The sequence below is a fragment of the Hippocampus guttulatus genome, chromosome 17 (genome assembly GCF_054856545.1).
Source record: "Hippocampus guttulatus isolate MCC_2025c chromosome 17, RoL_Hgut_1.0, whole genome shotgun sequence".
Lineage (NCBI taxonomy): Eukaryota > Metazoa > Chordata > Actinopteri > Syngnathiformes > Syngnathidae > Hippocampus > Hippocampus guttulatus.
The window spans coordinates 2213837-2235955 of NC_141277.1; the positions used below are offsets into that span (position 1 = coordinate 2213837).

General features: G+C 42.5%; 3 protein-coding genes across 4 annotated transcripts in view; 2 read left to right on the top strand and 1 right to left on the bottom strand.

The window, feature by feature from the left end:
* Positions 1 to 353: 353 nt before the first annotated feature.
* Positions 354 to 14223, bottom strand: atp8b1 (ATPase phospholipid transporting 8B1). The gene is made up of 30 exons (XM_086134312.1): positions 14074 to 14223; positions 10625 to 10806; positions 10394 to 10491; positions 10052 to 10165; positions 9760 to 9858; positions 9499 to 9560; positions 9183 to 9255; positions 8688 to 8758; positions 8101 to 8183; positions 7698 to 7856; positions 7430 to 7518; positions 7055 to 7245; positions 6596 to 6680; positions 6320 to 6443; positions 6177 to 6220; positions 5922 to 6078; positions 5644 to 5832; positions 5438 to 5550; positions 5146 to 5310; positions 4844 to 4955; positions 4630 to 4705; positions 4320 to 4452; positions 4022 to 4150; positions 3778 to 3934; positions 3331 to 3554; positions 3160 to 3243; positions 2448 to 2693; positions 2175 to 2313; positions 1850 to 1980; positions 354 to 1687 (listed from the first exon to the last, which is right to left on the bottom strand). Exons 2-30 carry the CDS (start codon positions 10785 to 10787, stop codon positions 1457 to 1459), a joined length of 3741 nt encoding a protein of 1246 aa, XP_085990438.1. The 5' UTR covers positions 10788 to 10806; positions 14074 to 14223; the 3' UTR covers positions 354 to 1456.
* Positions 14224 to 15418: 1195 nt separating this feature from the next.
* On the top strand, positions 15419 to 19388 carry txnl1 (thioredoxin-like 1). The gene is made up of 8 exons (XM_086135801.1): positions 15419 to 15681; positions 16417 to 16513; positions 16911 to 17084; positions 17887 to 18009; positions 18106 to 18175; positions 18299 to 18471; positions 18925 to 19029; positions 19126 to 19388. Exons 1-8 carry the CDS (start codon positions 15584 to 15586, stop codon positions 19153 to 19155), a joined length of 870 nt encoding a protein of 289 aa, XP_085991927.1. The 5' UTR covers positions 15419 to 15583; the 3' UTR covers positions 19156 to 19388.
* A 733-nt stretch (positions 19389 to 20121) lies between these two features.
* wdr7 (WD repeat domain 7) overlaps positions 20122 to 22119 on the top strand; it is a 34880-nt gene continuing 32882 nt past the window's right edge. For both annotated transcript variants that reach the window (XM_086135143.1, XM_086135145.1), the window contains exons 1-4: positions 20122 to 20266; positions 21023 to 21194; positions 21631 to 21737; positions 21948 to 22026. In XM_086135143.1, coding sequence (XP_085991269.1) covers positions 21036 to 21194; positions 21631 to 21737; positions 21948 to 22026 — 345 coding nt within the window. In that variant the 5' untranslated portion in view covers positions 20122 to 20266; positions 21023 to 21035. The remainder of the gene's footprint in view (positions 20267 to 21022; positions 21195 to 21630; positions 21738 to 21947; positions 22027 to 22119) is intronic.

Consider the following 22119-nt stretch of genomic DNA (forward strand, 5'->3'; position numbering starts at 1 on the left):
AGAATGATTTTGTTTACGTATTTATGAAATTAAAATAACAAATTAAATTTATGTTATTCTCAGAAAAGTAAATTTATTAAATTTACTTTTCTGAGAATGTTTAGGCCAGCAGAGAAGGCCTTGCTGGCCCTGACGGAACGCCACTGCATAAAACTAAAAGCGACTAATACGGCAATAAGCACGAGTTCGGGTGTGAATAATTACCTCCACAACGTAGATGCGTCATTCCTGTGATTGATCCGTTCAGGTTGGGGACTTCAACTGCCCTGCGAACAAATTAAGTGGAATACAAACAAATACATTTTGCACACGCAATGAGCTGAGAAAAAAAAAAAGAGAGCGGTTGTTTCGCATTGATTCATATACCCTTAGCTTTTATTAACAACGCTATGATAAAATGTCAACAACTCAACCGAACAACCACATGAACATTTCTGGGTCCACTGCCTCTATTCTAGTCATAAAAACAAATCTGAATAGAGTAAAAGAACAACAAAGTCTCTGTTTTGTCTTAGAAGTGTGTGTCAGACTGATAAATAAATTGTCGGGTTAACGAAATGGCATTTTGATGTAAACAAATATTTGTATATTTACATGCATATGGATTCAAAGTTGTAAAAGCTGGGAAAAAAATGAAAGAAGGAAAGATGATCAAGATAATTTATCGTCAGGATTGGGTGGGGGATATTTTTTAAGGCAAGCAATTTAGGATACAAACTGTATTGAAAGATTTTGGTTGAAACAAAATCGAATTGACAAAATAAGTCACTGCAATAAGCTGTCTTGGCCACCTGATTCAGGAGAGGGGAAACAATATTCACTTCACCGTTTATATTTAATGACACACTTTACCGCAAGCCGCCTCGCATACGCTGACATCGTAACATCACTCCGTTATTCAAAATAAAACTTTAAAAGTGTGTTTAAAAGAAAAGGGGATCTGTTTTGAATTTCGACAGGAAAAAAAAAATGGATGGATCAATGTAATTAGAAATGACAGCGATAAAATAGAATAGAAAATATTGATTTCAAGTGCACGATGGACCTGAAGCCACACATGTTGCAAGCTGCAGTGGCGTGGACAGGAGGGAAAGTTGGGCCTGGTGGGGTCAACTAACCTTTTAAAAAAGAAAGCTTTTTGTTTGTTTTGTATTAAAAACCCTGAGTTAAATAAATGACATTGTGAGCCACGGCGCATGACCAGAAACGTCAGTTTCTCTTTGGTTTTGCATAATCGAGTCTTTGCATAGAAAGATAAACAAGTGCCTCAGTTCTTCTGTCACTTTCAAAAGCACTTCAACCTCGATTTGAAAATATCCCTCAACTTTGATAACGTCATTTCCCTGCTGAGTTACCAATCTTGAGCACCTCAGTTGATTGTTCCCCTTGAGTTGGTGTTTCCAGAAAAGGGAATCCGACCACAGTGTCAGTTCACCAGTCTCCAGTTCTCCAACCATCAAATGTTCTCAGCTCTTTCGGAAACCTCCCTGATGCTGCTGTGGTGTCCGATCCGGGACAGCGGGCGCCTTCGAATGCTCCGGCCAGAAGCAATGAGTTCTGCAAAGCCTCTGGAATGGGAGAAGGCGTAGCCAGAGCGGCGGAAACGCAGGCCGCGTTGGAAGGCTGGTGCTCTTTTCCTCCCCTCCTGTTGCATTTCCAACTCATACCTCTTCCTGTTTCTCTGGATCTTCGGACAGATGGGGGTGGGGGGGGGGGGAAAGAAAAAAAAAAAAGGTTATACAACTACAGCTCAGACGTGCCTTCGGTTGGTCAAACCAGTCAGTCAGGTTTTCACATACGAGGCCCGAGACTGGGTAGGACCTGCAAGCTTGACCTTCAGTGACCTTACCTTATCTCCTATGGAAGGAAAGATGATTTTATGGAGGAACTGGATGCAGATGACAGGCAGTAGGCTGATTCCCACTGTGAGGATGATGGTTAACCACAAGTAAGGCTGGCGGAGAGCATTTGCTGCTGCCCCTATCAGAAAAGTAACAGCGGTCACGTGGTTAGTGATGAAAGACAGTTGAGTGTGAGCGCCTTTGTATTTGAGCTACTTTGCATGTGAAAATATATATCCTGTATCTATATATATTTTTTATTTTTATTTTTTTTTTTACACTGAACTGAGGACTGACAAGGAAGAGAACGAAGGTGCTAAATGACCCACTGACCAGTGAAGGTAAAATGGCGTGGAAAGATGACGTGAATTCCAGCACTGTGCAGGTCAAACATAATGCCGAAGTAGATGGCTATGCTTCCCAAAACGGCAAAACAGTTGACAAAGGTCCAGTAGGAGGTATCCAGGGAGATCTAAAAGCAGCGAGAATCAAGTAAATCCATCTCTTGTCATATCACGGCATCGTGCTTACGGACAATGAAAGGGCCAGTACATATAAACGAGGATATCAAAGTCAGTCTTGCCCAACAATTTGCGAGCGACCCACCTGAAGGTTGACAGTGAAAATCAGCGAGGAGGCGGTGACAACGGCAAAAGACTGGTAATCCGAGGGGGCTTCTCCATCTTGCCCCATTGTTTGCAGGAACGCCCCATAAGGAATGAAGAAGATAATGAGGGAGACGAAGATGCCATGGAACAAGCTGATGAAGAAGTTCTTGTAGTTGAACAGCAGCCCCTGCTGACCCGGCAGATATAGCTTGGGAAATTTAAGGCTCAGTCTGTCGTTCACGTCCTGCGGCAGAGGTAAATGGAAGAGAATCACTTGAAGATCTTCAGATTGATTTCACAATTCAGCCGCACAAACGGAAGCTGTTCGGTTCGTCTCGTCTCGTAAATCGAGAACCTCTGACCTGAAAGTTAGACACTCGAGTTTATTGACTTGGTGAAGAAAACATTTCTCTTTTGTGCGTCAACAAGGAATGGTGATGGGAGGAAGGCACGCAGTACAGTCAGACGCCTTCTATTCGTGCGTTACGCCGAGTCACGCTAATATGACGTCAGTCTATTTACATTGCTTACACACCCCACGGTGGAAATTGGTGTATTGTTCCAAACTGTACTGTGAACTGTGCCGCTCGGTGGCTTAAATGAGTAAACTTTTCATTTCAGAGCTAAAACACAATTTATAGAAAGATAAGAGTCCAACCTTCAGATCTCATCACGACATCTGAGCTGATCTTTTTGTAATTTGTTGTTACCTGGTCAAGCAGTCCAACGAGAAGAACAGGTAAGCTGCTGTAAAAAAGATTGTAGAGCGTGATGAACCAGTCCTCATAGGCCACCTACAAAAAAAAAAAAGAAAAAAAAGTCATGCAGGGCCTGCGATGGCATCACTTTGAATGATCGCGTCGGGAAGACAAGATGCTGACCTGTGCCGAGTATCCGCTGAAGAAAGAGTACCAGAAATGGACCAATGTGAAGGCAAAGTTCTTGAAGAAGAAGAAGCGAAGAAACTTGCACATTCTGATGTAAGACCAGCGCCCGTGCACGAGCAGGAGTCGTTGCAAATAACGGAACTGAGCAAAAGCGAAGTCGCTGGACATCACAGCCTGCATCCCTTCTTGACCGCTGATGCCAACGCCAATGTCTGCGGCTGGAGGAACGGCAAATGGGGAACGGCGCAAAGTTGAAGATCAAAGCAATCTTTTTGTCGCGTACACATTTTGAAGATGTAGTTTGTGTGAAGTTCCGTGAAAGTGATTTGGGGTCATGTGGCATGTTTTTGGGTGAAACTAGTAAAACAGGCGATCCATTTGCAGTCATGCCCGTTCCCTGTCCACTGTGAAATGTGAAGTAGCAGATATCGGCATTCATACTCTTGATCATGTTGACATCGTTGGCCCCATCGCCGATGGACAACGTCACCGCCTTCTTATACTTCTTCACCAAACTGACCACATTCGCTTTCTGCTTCGGTGTGACACGGCAGCAAATCACTGATTCACACTCGCAGGCCATGTCCACAAAGTCGATCTGGAAAGGAAAGCAGATTCGCGGTTGTCGTCGCTCAAAGCATTTCTATACTGCCTTCGACGATTCTTTTTTTTTTTCCTTCCCAACCTGTCTCATCTCTTTCTCCCACTCGTTCATTGGCTGTCCATCCTGAGGGTTGCTGGGAGGCGGCCGCTTTCCCAGACGACGAAGACGCAAACGGCGGCGTTTCTTCTTCTTTTCATACAGAATCTCGTTCTGAAGGAAAAAAAAAAGGAAAGTAATTTTGTCGTTTGGTTCCTGACACTTCTTCAGCCATTATCAACAATTGAGAGTCTTTATGTTACACATGACATCCTTTTCCGAGACCTAAAGTCAGTATTATGTAATAATCTGATTTACTTGGAAGAAGCCCCCCCCTACTTACCAGCCATCCGCCAGTGATAATGAGTGCATTTTTGCCTGGCTCAGGGAAAAACGGCTCTGCGGGTATCTTTTTTCCTCGGCTCTCAGTCGGAGGCTCACGTCTCCTCTTCGCCTGACGGAGGCTCAGCTTCTCACTGGTGACAAACGGATCAATCCAGCCTGACAACGAGTCCGAGACACTGGCCCACAACGGCCGATACTACGGCGTACAAAGCAAGGAAGTCCTCCGAAGCATGTTTAAATATCACAGTAAATGAACGTTTTCACATTTCGCCTGCGCGTGTCGAGAAATTTCATCGGAATCAACTCACTTGACGTCCTCTCCATAGTGAAGGTGCATGTCTTCCGTCAAAAGGGAGCAGGAAAATCCAATGTTCTCCGCAGTTTCTGCAAGAAGACAAGATAAATAACTAGAACAAAGAAAACAGAATTGCCACACAAATGAATACATTCTCCTTCTCGTTCCCGTGGTGCGATTTGTGCGTGATCTTTGATCGCTTGGATGTCGTCTGACCGAGTTTCTACCTTTCTTATCTCCGGTCAAAACCCAGATCTTGATGTCAGCCTTGGCCAGTTTGGCGATGGTTTCTGGTACTCCTTCTTGCAGTTTGTCTTCGATGGCCGTTGCTCCAATCAGCTGCATGGAAAGGCAAAGTTATTGACATTAAAAAGAAATCAAATTAAAGACGATGGACCTGGTTCCAGAGCCCGGTCGCGTTCCTACTTCATCTCTGAATACATTCAGTCAGCAAATGAAAAAGTGGGAAACGCCGAAAAGAGGTCGGACTGTATAACATGCTGTGTGAGATGCAGCGTTTTCCGCTCACCATGAGGTTTTTCTCAATCATTTCATACGCTTGATCGAGGGCGGCCTCTCTGTCGACCATGGTCACCTGAGCGTCCTTGTGTTTCCTGGACCAGGCCTCATACTCGCTGCCGCTGATGTCTTTGTAGCACAAGCACAGTGTTCGCAAGGTCTCGTTGGCAAATTTCTGCAGGGGGAAAGAGCACAGTCCCCAAAAGAGTTTCGCGATCTTTCGTCCACTCCATATTAGACGGACGATACATGCAATTCCTTCGGATCAGAGTTGAGCCAAACAAAAGGACGCTGGGACTCACATCCAAAGCAGATTGCGTCGACTCCCTGTGCTTGGAATTGGGTGAAAGTCGCTGGTAGATGACCGTGTCGGCTCCTTTGCAGTAGAGACGGATTCGACCATCTGGAAACTTCACTGAGGAGGCGAGAGATTGATTCGAAGGAGATTCAAAAGCGCTCGGCTTTGCCCGACGACATCAAAACGGCGGCGTTGCGCGAGTATTCCTACAGATGATGGACATGCGTTTGCGGTCAGAGTTGAAGTCGAGCAGCGCCAACATCTCGTAGGTGCTCTCTTGTTCCATCTCCCGGATGGTGATGGTGTCCTGCGTTCGGGAAAGAAAGACAAAGCCAAAGTTCCGAGCTGCCGTCACGAGTGCGCCTTCATCCGGCGACGCCGCTTGGTACACCAGTTCACCTAAAAGGGGAAAACAAACTCGTTGCAAATTTGATCCGGGATCCGCAGCTCGTCATTCGATTGGAATCGTTGAACAAGGTATCATTTACCCTCCTTGCTTTCCACCATGACGGTGTGACAGAGGGAGAGGAGTCTGAAGAAGTCCATGGCCTCTTTATCCTTCTTGGAGCGCAAACAGGCAACAAGGGAATTGTCCATGAATTGGAACTTTTTGTCCGCATAGCGATTCCAGCTCCAGTCCACTGGCTTTGAGGAGAGCAGAGGTGACGGGTGCGGCCGGATTCATTTCGAGACGGCCACGTCTCGTGAGCAAAAACGAGCAGAACTCGTGTTTTCAGCACTACCTTTCCGCGGTCCAGGCGCACTCCTTCAGCGGTGGTTGGGTCACCTGCGGCGAATAAGGCAACATTTCCAGTCGCAATCATTTTCAGGGACGTACATTTTGCGACAAAAGCGTAACGCGAGACGTCTGAACTAGGACGGTTACCGTAGCTGTGCCCGGCGATAGTGCACTTTTTGAACAGCATGATGTTTTGCGTCAGCGTTCCCGTCTTGTCTGAGAAGATGTATTCGATCTGTCCGAGCTGTTCGTTCAGGGTGGTGGTTCGAGCCTGGCAAGAATTGGATCAGAGAGGGGATTGTCACTCCTGAAGCGCAGAAAAGCAAAAGTAATCCCAAACGTTTGCTTAATTTCAGTCATTTTGAGGCGACACCTATTGCGAGAAAACCGTGTCCCGATATGTTTGCGATTGTTGGATTGTACCTTTGCTGGTGTGTCTTTCTCTGCATAGTACATCTGCAGGTCCCAGTTGATGAACTTACTCTGGCCGAGACGGATTACCTCCACGCTGAACAGAGAGCCACCAAAGAGCGGTTTTAGCCATCGGTTTGTTTAACTTTTGGCTCGGCGAGAATTCACTGCAGCGCTTGGAACTCTGACATGAAGTCAACCCCCATGGGAGGCGCGTTCCAGACCTATTCGCAGGCGGTTATGGAGATCCCAAAGAAAAACAAAAGACTTTTACTCATCCCATATACTACAAATCACACCGAGGGATAATTCAGAACGAGAACGATACGTGTTTTTGGGGAATGTCGGAGGAAAGCAGAGGCACGTGGAAAACCTGCAAACGTGGGTTCCTATATCGCCATGAAACTTTCTTCTTCTCATCGCCGACATCGACAAGGCTCAAGGTGTTCGGCATTCATTCTTTTTACTAACCTGACATAGAGTGAAATAGGCACCATGGTGTTGAGAACAATGAGGTAGCCCCAGAAGCTGAGGAATCCTCTGTAGGAGGTGCTGTCCTCTCTTCCGTCAGACAGATACCAGGCGTTGGACCCGACTTCCTCGTACCAGAAGCTGTGACCAATGGCAAGTCCTGCTGCCACCAGGATCAGGAGGACAAAGATCTATCGTGTGATAAACCAAACAAAAGACACATTTGAACCGAATCGGGAGGGTAAGTGAATCGTCCCACCCGTAATCGATCCCCCATCTTCATTTCATCAATTCATCGATAACTACGTCCACGCCTAGACAGCACAACACGTCTCACTGGATCAAATCGGAAACTCAGCCATGACTGTAACTCACAGTGTAGACCATGTAGTTCATCAGCTCATCAATCTTGGTCCTCTTGAACCGTGACTTGCCACCATTTCTCATTATTTTTGTATCAGCGCCTTCAGAGGAAAAATAGAAAGGTGAAGAATAAGAAAAAAAAAAGGGAGGAAAATAATGAACTTTGTCGACTCCGCGGCAGAACGCATATTTGACGTTGCGTATCGAGCTCGAGAAACTTTCTTGTGTCAAACTGAAGTTTAACGGGTGGTCAATTGATCCGGCGGTGCGATATTCAAACCTGCAAAAATAATAAGTCCGTGACAATGTTCCGTGTTTCTGATCTTGCAGCCTCGGAGCAGCATGTTATCCAGGTCCAGCGGATAGCGTTCCGCATTCCAGTGCATCACCCCTGTGAATTTGTCCAGGCGGTTGTTGGGCTCCTCGCACTCAATCAGTGCTATAAAAGAGATGGCGTCAAAACAAATAGTCCTGTGTGTCAACTGTGTTTTAGGGAAAAGCCACTGTATTATTAAAATCAAACGTCAAGAAATAAACACACTGCAAGCCAATTATTTTACATTTCTCTTATAAAAAAAATGCATATTTCATAAATAAAAAGCAAATTGAAATTAAACGCCACTGGCTTACAGTATAGTATACTAAAAAAAAAACACACAATTTTTAAAAATAGGCAGAATTACCATCAAACTGAGCCATTTGACGTTCCTCCTGCAGTCTTTCATCAGTTACTCGAAGTCCCATCTTGAACTTTAGGTTGGTTTCCCTGAAAAAAAAAAAACACACACACACAAGAAAACAGGTAAAAAAAAATTGACTGTTGCAAACCAAAACTCACATTAAAAAAAGAATAAAAATGTTCACGAAAAGTTTTGCACTCTTTTATGAACCATGACAAAAACTCCAAATTCAACTATTTCATCATCATTAGCCAGCAATCGCTGCTCAGTGAGATATCGGCTCATTTACCATCAAATTATTGGACCATTTGTGTTGTTTGACTCCAAATGTTTGGGGAAAGAAAGGCGTTCCTTTCTTTGTCAAAAAGAAAAAAAGGCACATAGCTAGCTCAAAGTCCAACAAAGAAATATTTGCAGTCGTCTTACTTGACAAAGAGTAATGTGTTGACAAAGAATGTATCATTCATCAAATGGAGTTGAATAACTTTGCTGACATTTTAAATCCTCAAAGTGCCTTGAAAGGAGTATGTGTTTTTCGCAGAAGCATTTGTTTTTGCTTTTTTAATAATAAAAGATACAATAATACTCACCCATCAAGCTCCGCTGTTTCCACGTAGCACAGGCTGTTTGGGTTTGAGGTAGATAACAGCAACATGTCCGCCTAGGCAAAACAAAACCAAAACAAAACAAAAAAAACAAAAGACGCTGACACAATGGACAAGTTGTACAACATGTCTTTAAAACACACTTTGGAGTCAGAGGCCATTAAAATTCTTAAATTGCACAAAATGGTGGTGAAGTGGGTTTCAGAGAATACACCGGCACGCTGGATTATTTCCGGCAACCATAATTCAATATTATTTGAATGAATGTAGAACTGTAAAAACAGATGATTGCAGTTTGGATAAAGTAATGAAATCCATCAATTGATCCAGATGCATTTTCTAGATCGGCCGTCCTCATTAGCTGGAGACAATCCCAGCGGACTTTGGGGACGCCCTGAACCGGTTGCCAGCCAATTGCAGGGCAAATGCAGACAACGATCGTTCTCACCCCCACTCATGCCTATCCCAATTAACACGTACCGGAATAAAATCATTTTTCTTCAGACGAACGACATCTCCGACCTCGATGTGTCTCCATTTTGACTCTTGAAACCTGAAGAATGAAAACAAAAACGGCAGGTTGTTGCGAGGTGTCAATAGAAGAAAACGACAGCATATTTGGATCTCCGAGGGAAACGGAATGTGCACGAAATAGCAACGCTTTGAGAAAAACGCGAAGCGGTATTTCGAACAACCGAACAGATTAAGGCATGCCTTTTACTTGGGCGTACACTTCAATTAAATAGTCAGCAAGCATCCAAAAGTTAATGGCAAGTTAACGTGAGCGAGTTCTGACCTGCCGTCCATCAGGACCTCACATTTCCTATTATTAATCTCCTTGTCCATCCTGTGTCGAGCCTGAAAGGTAAAAGCAAGCAAGAGGGCACGTCACTTCAAGAATAAAACACAATAACCACATTTTAGAAAATATAAGTCTCAAAACGAACTCTCCCACAACAGAACATTGGATTTCAAACGGCAACGGAGTTATTTGTTGCTCTCTCATCACAGATGCGTTCTGTTAAGGTTCACTATCTCGGCAAACTGCTTTGCTTACAAGATCGTCCACCAGGTCTTTGACGGCAGTTACTCCCAGAACCACGACCAGAGGAATCAGAGTGGTGTACCAAGGCAGAGTCGTAATGGCCGGAATACACTACGACGACAAAACAGAGGCGTTTATTCTGGCAGGGATAAACCGCAGTAGCATTCAATGTGCATCCTGTCCACAATTATCCTGTAGTTAAACCTCTGACGCCATGCGGCGAATACAAATGGATGTTCATGATGATGCACTTGTTTTATTTTTTTATCATTTGCCGTAATTCCGCCACTGAGTCGATGTGTACCTGTAGAATGAGCAGAGCCAAGAAGTAGATGTTGGCGACTCTCTTGAACTGTTCGTACAAGTTGAGGGGAAGGAATGTGAAGACGTTGTATTTGTACGTCTTGATGGCATTGCCCTGTAAAAGTGAAAAAAAAAAAAAAGGTTGAGTACAAAGGCAGGAAGAGGAACTTTCCATACCGATACAACAGTGATGACAATCGTTTTTACGACCTCGTGACAGTAAAAGACTTGCACAACGGTTTGAATGCCGTAAGCTAATTATCATGCGGAACATTCGAAAAATAATGGAGCCAAATCTTTGTTTCGTAATGTCTTGGCCAAGAGTCATGCTTTGTGCACTTACTGAGTATCTGCTCTTCTTGTAGCACAGGAATACTTTTTTGTCAAATTCTGGCAGGTGATGGAAAGCTCGGTCATTGGCTTTCACTTTCCAGCCAACCTCTACAGACAGAGTCAAAGCAGAACATTTTAGCTCTTCCCTGCATCATATTTGGATAACGTAGTCCGAAGACATCAAGAAAATGTGTCTCATTTCGTAACTTGTAACAATCATCCGAGCGATTGTATGCCTCACCACTTGGTCTAATTTCCACTGGGGGAGGCGGGGCCCCTGGCACCGGCTCCTCTTCCTCGTCCGTGCTCACATCCAGCTCATCGTCTGTCTCATCATCGCTGTACGGCATGACCTCATCGTTGGGCCCCACTGACCCGTGGGCGCCCGCGTTGCGCGTAGTCATTTTGACACTGCCGATATCTCTGCCAAAGCAGAAAGGATTCAGATTCCTTAACGCCGTTGTGCTCCCAGCAAGTAACAACTCTCAAGTGCCACGGGGGAAACAAACACTTCGTTGACCCCATCCGAAAGTAGTTGAGGGTAGAAAAAGAGCAGCAGCGGGGTAATGGACATGGTTTGATTGGTAAGCTGCCTCTTGCATCGCCAAAGACGCCCGATCGCATAAGCGAGGCGTAAAAACGTTGTTCGTTGCAAAAGCAAAGCTTTCAAGCACACAGAAGATCGTCGCTCTTGCTGACTATTGGTTTGTGCCAAGTGGCCGCCAACGAGACGGCGTTTGGGTGATAAGCCCTGCCTGCTCAACACCATTTACAAACTACGATTGACACATGGGTGTCATAGTTGGACTATGGAACTGAGGGATAAGGTGGCCTATTTTCTAATCGGGGCCAAATACCTGCATGCTATTTTGTATCAAGCAACTGAGATGGACAAATGTTGATGGAAAAATGCTAGTTGTTTAGAAATCATCCAGTTGAGCTACATACCACGTGTGAGGACAAAAACAACATTTGCAGTTGTTTGAGAATGAAGGCTTCACTTGAAGCGCACACCTCACCACTGATACTTCATTTAATATGTGAAAAAAGGAAAACAAAGACACGACAACAGAGTGCCATTCGTGTGACATAGCTTGTTTTTGATGTACACTCTCAAAGAACTGGAACGTGATGATACAGTCAATTCAAACAAATGATGCACCCCGTTGGGCTATTGAGAGGAAGAGGAATGCAAAAATAAAGAATAAAGAAATGCGGAGCAACGTGCTGTTGGCGGTTTTGCAGCTGGGCATAAGACCTGCGGGTACAAAATCATTTTAAAACATAAAACTACTTCATCGGTGGCATCAGCCGACTCAGAAAACAGGTTTGCTGGTATCTGGCCAAGGGACGTAACTATGGCAACAATGAAGGAGGGCGGGGTAAGTGATCTGCGGAGTGGGACAGAGGAGAGCATACCGTAGTGACGACAGTGAAACCTGAGAGTGGGTGGGGGGGGGGGCTCAGCTCTCGTTCAGGCAGGTACGCCGAAGAGCAGAAAAAAAATGAAACGTCGCACAAAGAGTGACACAAAAAAAAAAAAAAGATGCCACTCAGTGAGCAAATAAAAGGAAGGGATCGCTTGCCAGCTGACATGGACACTGTGTGGCAGCACGGGACACGATTTGGGTGGAATCACCTTTGTTCGTTCATCAAACAGAAAAGGTGTTTAGGTGGAGATTAGTCCGGATCGTCATGGAAAGTCTCGCGGTGAAATTCCAGATATCTTAATGAGTTCATGACATTATCGATAAACAAATTAATTCAACGTAAATGACAAACGATTGATTAAATGAATATTAACATAGCTTGTCTCCGTCATCACTTGGTGGTTAGGCAAATGAATCAACTGTGTACTGGATGCATTAGAAATAATTTCAACTCAATTCAACTACAAACCAAGTTTAAAAAATACATAAATATTGATTACTTATTGCTGAGAACCCTGTTGAAAAATTTGAGAATTTCCATGATTTATCTTGATTATTTTCATCAGTCCCTTCACCGTTTGCCATGTAGTTTCTTTTCGTCATAAATCAAATGATTTTCAATATGAGCTCTTTGCGCAGAAAGCACAGACAGGATTTCCCTAATCAAAACCGTGGCGCTTTGCTTGTTTTAGGTAAACAGCGGGGCAGGTGGCTGAACTGTGTTAAGATAAAACACTCTCCTGGACCTTGCAGCATTAAAGTGGTTCAACAAGTGACGATTACAGCTTTCAAAAGGCGAATCTATTTTTGGTGTGTGCTGTGCTGTTTTAAGAGATTCTGATCGTCGATTACGCCGTCTTGTTGTGACTAAGGAAGACTTGTGCAATACAATGAGCATTCTTTGAAACTAACATCATACAGGCTATTGTGAGGTTTGTATTAGAAGGCACTGCGGGCTGATGCAGATGATTTGGAAGCAAACACAACAGTGTATTGAGACATTGAAAAATTATATCGACAGGAAATTCAATTGAAAGACAACCGCTTTTGAGCGTATAATAGTTTCAACACTTCTGGGGAGACTTGCTCCAAGATTTTGGAGGTTGCCGGTGGGAATTTTTGTCTAGTCACCCAGAGGAAAAATTGTGATGTCACTGGCATCGAAGCAGAGAGAAGACCTGGTTCACCTGGTTCTGTTCTCATTCATCCAAACGGTGTTTGACGGGGCTTGACGTCAGGGTCCTTTCCAAATCCTGCTCGACCAAACTCATCCCAAAATGCCCTTTGGGTGCAAGGGCGCAGTAACGGTGAAAGGCAAAAAAGGTCTTCTCCGAGTTGTTCACGCTATCTGGTTAACACAATACTGCTAGCGTGTTTTGGTAAGAAGAATCGGAAATACAGAGATGTTGTAGCTGAGAAATTGCACACGTTCTGCTTGAAGTGGAAACTCATCACTCATCATGATTCAGGATGAATTAGAAATCCCTATTTGGTTGAAAGGATTTGATGATTGTTCTCAGATGTCAAATGGTGATGCACTGTTGTAACTAAATACCACAAAAGGTCAAAATACTTTCTTTGAAAGAGGCATTGATTTTACCTTGTGGTCATTTGTAGTTACGGTATCTATTCAGTTTGGAAATAGGCACTGCAACAGTAGGCTAAAGAAATTCAATAGACGTAAAATCCTGACATTTCATATCATAGTGCTGTGTTTCTTCAAAGAATAAATTCATTATCGCAGATGAATTTTTACTAGTGTGCAACTTTACAGCAATGTACTGCAAGGAAAAGATTTTGCTTGTGTCGTGTGGCTAAAAACACATGGATTAATTCCCAAATAGTGCATTGGAATACTTGACTTGAATATCTTATCAAATATTAGCATTTGCAGTGTGCCTTTATTACAAGGAGTGCCCAACAATTAGTGTGGGACAAAAAAAATATTTGTATTGTTTGGACCAGTTTTAGGAAGCACATTTGTGGTTTGATAGGTGATAGAGGAATAAGAACTTTTTCTTTGATTTAGGCTCAGTTACAACTGCACACAATTCCAGTTCTGAGAGGGGTAAATGTTTAAAAAAGCGTACTGTACTATGCTTTTGGCACGCATAAAAGCGTGAATGGAACAAGAGCATTCGCTCAGGTGAGGCACTGACACTCCCTTCCAGGTGTTTGAACCAAGCAACTCTTCAACAGCAACCTGAAACTGACCAAATTTAAAAAAGGTCGATTTAAAATGATATTAAACTGTACTTACAAGTTGTTTTTTTTCTTGCTGGGTGGTCACAAATACTTTAAAAAAATAGAAAAATCAGCTCTGTGTGTGGTTTTCCAGCCGTTGTGTCAGCGCACCATGTTTCCTTCTTCCTGCTTGTAGAGGACGCTCCACGGAAGCCGCCCTTCCTCCCCCCCCACGCAGCCTTACCTGCCCGGCCCTCGCGAACCCGCGCGACCGGTTTGACACGTTCAGGGACTGCACGAGCGGCCTCTTCCGACGTGAGCGCCGCGCAGGTGTTGATGCTCGGAACAGGTCACGTGGTACGCTTGATATTGATTTAGTGTTGTAAATTGGAACCTTCAATGAAAATAAACACGAAACATGTAGTATTTGGGCATTCTAAGGCTGACAGAAAAGCTAACAGAGAATCCCTCCATTTGTTGGAATGGTCCATATGAATAACATAAATAGATATAACAACATGTAGAAATTTCTTTAGAATAATTTGAGAAAAATTGCATGCACACTCTTTATTTTTCTGAATGCATTGCCGTAGTATTGGATCGGGTTTCGATATTGGCAGAAGGCAGATACGTAAAACCAAAAACTTGGACTCGGGTGCCAAAAAAAACATGATCAGTTCCCTCACCTAAAGCTGTCCCCCTAGCAACAACTCTATACAACAATACTATTGTTACAATCGGGACTGAATCTGACTGCGTGCTGTATGAGTTTTGAAGCCACGCACATTTTAGCATGCATTTAAATAGGTGTATGTTGTTCTAGTTGGAGTTAAAAGTTGCTCTTTATTTGCTTTGTTAGTGTGTTGGTTGACTGGGCGTGAGCTGTTGCAGAGAGCAGCTCCTGAATGACTGTGCAATCTGTTACTGCTTGTGGTAAAAGCAAATGAAGAGCTTCGGCAACAGTGTCGACCTATAAACACAAACGAGGGCGTCACAATACTAAATGGGTTGCTCTGGCTCTGTTGAGTTATTGTGAGTTACTATGTTCGGTACTAAATGTATATTTTGTTTTAATCTTTGGCTCATTCCCCTGTTTTCAGTAATGCAGTCTCAGGTGTGGAAAGTACGAGTTGGCATGTGGGACCTTGAAGCATAACACAGTATTGCATGTGTTATGTGACAAACTACAATACATTTGCAAGTCCCACGAGTAATAAAACAGTCATTTTTTGGAGCCGAAGAACAGTTGAAGTCGCAATAAAAAATGAACACAGTCATGAGTCTTATCAAGGAGACATAACAAGCGTATTGATGTGTTCACACTCCAATGCTTTAGGCGGCGCTAACATTAATGTGAAAGTACGACTGCGTTAAAACAGGCCGCGCCCTGATCCACTCCTATTGGTCAATCAGAATGTCACATGGCGAATCACTTGCCGTGTCTGAGAGCGCTTCACGAATAGACAGCCGATTTGATCTTAACTTTTGACGCTAAGCTCAAAACACAACAAAATTCTTTACAATAACTAAGTGTAATCGTGTTATTCCAGGAATAATAATAACAAGGCCGCGTCTCTCATTGTACCATGGTCGGTGTTAAAGTGATCGGGAGCGATCCGGAATTTCTACCGGAGCTAGCGGCCGCCGGCTCGAGGCTCACGGTGGTAAAGTTCACAATGGCCGGGTAAGTCCCGCGTTGGAGGCCGTCCTACAACCAGCTATCTCTCTTTATGCAAATTAGTTGGTTACGAGTGGTCACCATTAACTGTTTGGAATAAATGGCATGAACGGTGCAGATCAATCTCTGAAAACAGTCGCTTGTGTGATGTATCTATAGGTTAGCATTATGCTAGCGTTAGCTTTTCGAGCGGACTTGCTTGCAATGACATGGCACAATTACAGTTCTTCCTTGTGAAATCCAATGGTGGGTTGGCTGATATAATGTGTGTGAAGAATAGCGAATATGATATTGGATCAGCGTTGAAACGATCAGTAGTACATGAAATTGTCCATTTCCCTCAGTTGTCCAGTACAGTACTCGACACTTAGGAAACACATTTCCAGTGTTTACTTGCCAGTCATCTATTCTGTTATATCATACGTGTTGAGTAAGAGTAAATTTCTTGATTGCATGCTGACAATTGCCCGTATATTTTAGTCAGTTAGCAATGACTGTAACTCTATTGTTGACATAGATAATAATACTCTGATTAACTGTGTCAGATACTCTGATCTGGAGAACACACATACAAGACAGTCCAACTTTATTTGGGCTGGAACAAAATACAGCTCTGCTCTATGCAAGATGCATATTTTGTTGTTGTTTTGTTGTGTTAAGTGAGTTGTACTATTTTATCAATGACTTGAGCACTTCTGTGTGCCTCGATCAAGTTAACAGCCCATTCTGCTTACCCCTCAGGTGCCGGCCGTGTGTCAGAATAGCTCCAGCGTTCAACATGTTGAGTAATAAGTATCCACAGGTTGTCTTCCTTGAAGTTGATGTCCATGTCTGTCCGGTCAGTCTGATCTCAAACACGCAAAAGCAATGAAACATTGTGTGTGTGTGTGTGTTGTTTTTTTTTAACGATGTGATGTAGTGAATTAATGTTTTTTAAATGTGTGATATTTACGCATGCAATAATTCAGTTATTACTGTAAGCATGAAGTTTGCAAATATTTCACTTGTTCTGTCATTATTCTGTAATTTTGTGGAAAAAAAATTACACTTTTAAGGTGCAACTCACATGACTGGTAGAGTACAATCAATTTTGTTTTAGGATGGTTGAAAAACAATTTTATAAAAGGGACTATTTTGCCAGGTATTAATCAGGTGAATAACCTTGCGGATGTTGAGGAGTAAAGAGATTGTACCGAAGAAAGTACATATGACTGATCAATCTCTTTCTTTCCTAGACGACAAAGGAAGCCAACAACATATCAGCCACACCGACGTTCTTATTCTTCAGGAACCGGGATCGGGTAGAGCAGTACCAAGGAGCAGATGTTGCGGGTCTGGAGGACAAAATCAAACAGCTCACAGAGAATGATCCAGGAAACAGTGAGGACTCTGACATTCCAAGGGGATATGTAAGTGGACATCACTTTAAATCATCTAAACCAGGGGTCGGCAACCTTGTACAACCAAAGAGCCATTTCGACCCGAGTTCCACGGAAAAGACAACACTGGGAGCCGCAATGACATTGGAAATGACAATGTTGGCATCTATCTATCTATCTATCTATCTATCTATCTATCTATCTATCTATCTATCTATCTATCTATCTATCTATCTATCTATCTATCTATCTATCTATCATTACATTTTATTAATTAATGAACACATTTTCAGCTTTTGCAAAAAAAAATTCAAATCCGTTTTGGCGGGCTATTGGAAAGTGTGATGCCTATTTTGAACGAAGAGAAATAATACAATACATAAATAATTTGATTTTAATATTTTGAGATTGCATAAAGTCCCAAGAAAGAAGGTGTGGTGTCAGAAAGCAAACTAACAAGGTCAGAGTGTAACCAAACACTGTATTGTCATAACATAATAAAAAAAATTGTCATATGAACAACACACTTCCTTTTTCATTTCAACACTGCCACCTTGTGTACAGTCAGAGAACATGACAGATGTGATGCGCGTTTTTGAGAGAAATAATAAATAATATACACTTCCATCTGACACTTTTAAATTAATTTTCCAGGCCATGCAGAGCAGCAACATAAGGATGAAAGAACCACATGCGGCTGCAGAGTCGCGGCTTGCCGACCCCTGATCAAAACTGTTCTATGACAAAGTTGCAGTATTGACTAAATTACAGGCATTTAGGTTGACTTTCAAATAAAGCTAAAATGCAGTATAGTACTTGATTATATTTTCAGATGGACCTCATGCCTTTTATCAACAAAGCCGGCTGCGAGTGCCTCAACGAGAGTGATGAATGTGGATTTGACAGCTGCTTACTGAAAGATTCTTCCTATCTGGAGTCAGACTGTGATGAACAGGTAAGGGACAAAACAGACAGCAACCAGAGTAGGGTTTGGCGATATATCTTTATCGTATCGAAAATCGAGATCCAGACATCCATATGTTGTTTGCAGCTACTGATAACCATCGCCTTCAACCAGCCTGTGAAGCTCTTTTCCATGAAGCTACAGTCCTCAGACTTTGGTGAGTCTTTTTGCATTGATTTCGACTTGAATCAGTTCAGCTGTTCTCAAACCTGTCGTCTTTTCTCTTGATCCTTCATCTCTCCACCCATGCGAAATGTCGTTTCCCTTGTTTGTGCACCAGCCCAGGCTCCTAAAGTGGTTAAGATATTTATCAATCTCCCGCGCTCTATGGGTTTCGACGACGCCGAGCGAAACGAAGCCACCCAAACTCTGGAACTTGCAGAGGAAGACTACAAAGATGATGTAATCATTCCACTGCGCTATGTCAAGTTTCAGAATGTGCAGAGTGTAACGGTAAGAACCCGAACACTCTCGGTACTTCTGTGCCTTACAGAAGCTTGAGATAAAATGAATCATTACCTTGAAATATATTAAAAGGGGTTTTTAAGACGCTCACTTAGATTTACACCAAATCACTTTACAAAGCAAGTAGCACCGTTTCTGCATTGAAGTTTGGTTTTATTATTAAAACATTAGATTTTTTTTAAATTATTATTAATGGAGGCTGGGGAATTTTCGTCCAGTCTGAAGTATGGTTCAAAGAAATATGCTAGTGAGCAAATATATTGAGTTATTAATATGTTGCCAATAAATTGTTCTCACTCCATAGTAGAGGGGGCTGCTGCATGTCACCTCACATTAAAAAACAAAACAAACAAAAAAAAACAATTAAACATGTAGCACCTCACTTGACTAGAAAATGCATTTCCAGTATGTTATTTTTGTCTCTGTTTCCCCATCCACTAGTTGTTCATCAAATCAAACCAAGGAGATGAGGAGACAACAAAAATAAACTACCTGACCTTCATCGGTAATCCAGTACAGGCCACCAACATGAATGACTTCAAAAGGGTATGAATCCCAAAAAACTAAGCATATACTGTATGTAAAAAAAAAAAATGTTTTTTTTTTTCCAGCCAGTAAATTAATGGCCTATTCTTCATGCAGGTTGTTGGAAAGAAAGGAGAGAGTCACTGAGTCAGGACAAATGGAGGGAAAGAGGAGACGACTGATATTTTGAAGGACTTTTCCCTTTGCCAAAGCTGCCACACTTCAAGCAGACATTGTCACGCACCACACGTATACACACGTGCACACTGCTCAACATCTGATTTAAAGAATTATCAGTCTCTGGGGACTCTCAGTCTATAAACATTTGTATTGTAAGTCAAATTAAAATCCCTGTAAATAAAAGTCCTTTTTCAAAGGCATGCCTGTCTTTTATGAAGTTATGTGAACTTCTTCCTGGAGCAACATTTTTATAATGTAGACAATTATTGATTAAAAACTAATTTCCCTCAATGTATTTTACTGTTGTCCTCGATCAGTCGTTCTTAAACATTTGACACCAAGTACCACCATCTTGACCAACATTAAAATATGGTCGCATAGTAGGTTTAAGTGTTCATTTAAATAATATTGCAAATCGTTTTGTACCATAACACAAAATGTATGCACGTTAGACATTAACTAAAATAACTGACTGTATGTAATTGGACAGTTACTCTTTCGCATACTACTAGAATAAGCCCGCAGAACACTAGTGGCTCTGCTTCTGAAGTGGCTTTCATTTTTGTCAGTGTTGCTCATGATGCAAAAGGCTGAAGAAGGGAGAGCCTTTATGGATCCCAATGGAAGCTATGCATTGAAAGTAAAAGTGAAGTTCAACTGAACTGTACCTATCAAATGTACTGTACTTAATAAAAATAGATAACAAATTTAAGACATCTGCAGGGAGTCTGTGGTATTCGTACCACATTTTGAGAACGACTGCTGCAGAGTATTAACCTTTAAAGTTTACAATAATGACACACTGTATACTGTGCTGTAAAACAGCGTGACAGTATACTACCGCATTGCCGCAAATGGTGCAATCTGTGACCTTTATTTTGAAAGAAACCCCCGGATGCGTTCTGGGTCAGAGCCAAACGATGTCTCGTGATAAAACTGACTGACCGTCACGCAAAGGTTTACCTGATCTTCAAGCTCAAAACAACCTCGGAGTTGTTGGTTTTTATTTTCCTACTGACTTAGGTCGTTTTGCCAAACTCCATCGGGAAGGAGATGCCTCAGTGATCGGCTGTTTACGGTGCGTATCCACAACCGTAGGGGTTGCATTTTGATGCTAGGAGCAGCTTTAGCAACCCGGAAGTCGCAACATTACAGCTGATTGGAGTCAGTGTAGCATAGCATCGTTGTATCCGATCAGGTGTTGTTTGTATAACGCGTATACAGAAAGGAGCTACAGTATTGACAATGCAATCATGTCTAGTGTGGGAAACCACCCGTGACAGCAACTTCAGCCATTCATACACACTTATCCCTGAGCCGCATTTCTCACCGCTGACACTTAATCTGTCGTCAACCTCAAATCATATCGCAGACGTTTAATTCAACATTCTAATTTCTATCCCAGTAAGTGGATGAAATACAGCTCTCGAAGTGTAACGGTGCTGCGCAAATAAAAAATGAAACGACGGGACGTCGTGATGAAATGGAAACGAAAACCTTTCAAGTGATCGGCAGTGCTTTGTGCTATTTCTTCTGTATAAGATATAACTTGCTTTGCAGGACAGCGCAAATTGAGTGAAAGGTCGATGTCCATAGATATGTGTGTTCCGATAGGCGAAATACGGTCAATGGATATAGGCAATTCTTCCTGCGCCAAATCTTGCCAAATGCAATTATTTAAGGCCATTGCCTGTGCTGTATTAAAAATATATATGTTGGGCAACAGTTATTGGCCCAATACGAGAGTTGGAGTACAATTCATTGAAATGATATTTATATATTTTTACATTTTTTTTGGTGCTCACACTCATTCATTTGAATTCAACCCTACCAGAAAGATCAGCACGATGTCAGGGAACAATCTGGTTCTACCCATTGTACTATGGGGCCGCACCGCTCCAACCCACTGTATCAGCAGCCTGTTGGTGATGGACGACTTCAGCACAATTATCACTGGCTGCCACGATGGACAGATCTGCCTTTGGGACCTGACGTCAGAGCTGGAGGTAGTGAGATATCATATGGTGGTGTTTATTGTCGGGCGTTTCAGGTTTTTAGCGCTCCTCGTACCAAGCGGTGCAGAGGTAAAATTCTGACATGGTGTTTAATACAATTATAAGACAAGCCACTGAATTTGATCAGTGAATTTGTGCACAGCATGGTTTTGAATACAACTTGTGCTCTCCAAATTTTATAAAGAGGGTCCGAACTATCGGTTCGATTAACTAAAGGTTTGTCTTGTTGAAATGACATTATATACTAGTAGAATCCCAAATGCATTGATGTGAAAGCTTAACCACTTAATTATTTTTTTTATTGTTGATTGTTGTTGGGGCACATCTGCTGCAAAGCCAAAGCCTTTGCTAGCCTGCCGCCGTGGTGATTTGAGGCCATTCCTCGCCGCTTGCAGCTTGAATTGTTTTTGTGTTTCACTTCTCTCAGATTTGTCCCAGGGCCATGTTGTTTGGTCATACAGCCTCCATCACCTGTCTGTCGAAAGCCAGCGCCTGCTCAGATAAACAGTACATTGTCAGTGCATCAGAGAGTGGGTGAGTAAAAATTACGGTACTACATATTCAATATTATTTTACTTACCCAACTATTGGTTCCGAGCCTGTTGTTAATATTTTGTCGGCTATTAGGTCATAGATAGAAAATCCGCCAGAAAGGAGAGCGCATTGGCTATCTCCTAAATTGTATTTAGAAATGTAACAGTTTTCATTTTATTATGTGCAATAACATATTTTTGGTGTCTCCAGGGAGATGTGTCTATGGGATGTAAATGATGGTCGCTGTATTGAATTTACAAAACTGGCTTGTGCTCACACCGGCATACAGGTAAATTCATTTATGATGCGCATTTCATATTGTTCATATTTAAATAGACACATATTTACAGCTCAGTCTCTTTCTAACAGTTATCATCAGATT

What these genes read in the sequence shown, in the direction of transcription:
- txnl1 (XM_086135801.1), top strand. Translation starts at nt 15,584, where the DNA reads ATGGTCGGTGTTAAAGTGATCGGGAGCGATCCGGAATTTCTACCGGAG. An exon ending in AGTCAGACTGTGATGAACAG is followed by an intron (nt 18,010 to 18,105) that starts GTAAGGGACAAA and finishes TGTTGTTTGCAG; the next exon opens with CTACTGATAACCATCGCCTT. An exon ending in ACATGAATGACTTCAAAAGG is followed by an intron (nt 19,030 to 19,125) that starts GTATGAATCCCA and finishes TTCTTCATGCAG; the next exon opens with GTTGTTGGAAAGAAAGGAGA.
- atp8b1 (XM_086134312.1), bottom strand. Translation starts at nt 10,787, where the DNA reads ATGACTACGCGCAACGCGGGCGCCCACGGGTCAGTGGGGCCCAACGAT. An exon ending in ACAAGAAGAGCAGATACTCA is followed by an intron (nt 10,166 to 10,393) that starts GTAAGTGCACAA and finishes TCACTTTTACAG; the next exon opens with GGCAATGCCATCAAGACGTA. An exon ending in TGAACTACATGGTCTACACT is followed by an intron (nt 7,246 to 7,429) that starts GTGAGTTACAGT and finishes ATCACACGATAG; the next exon opens with ATCTTTGTCCTCCTGATCCT.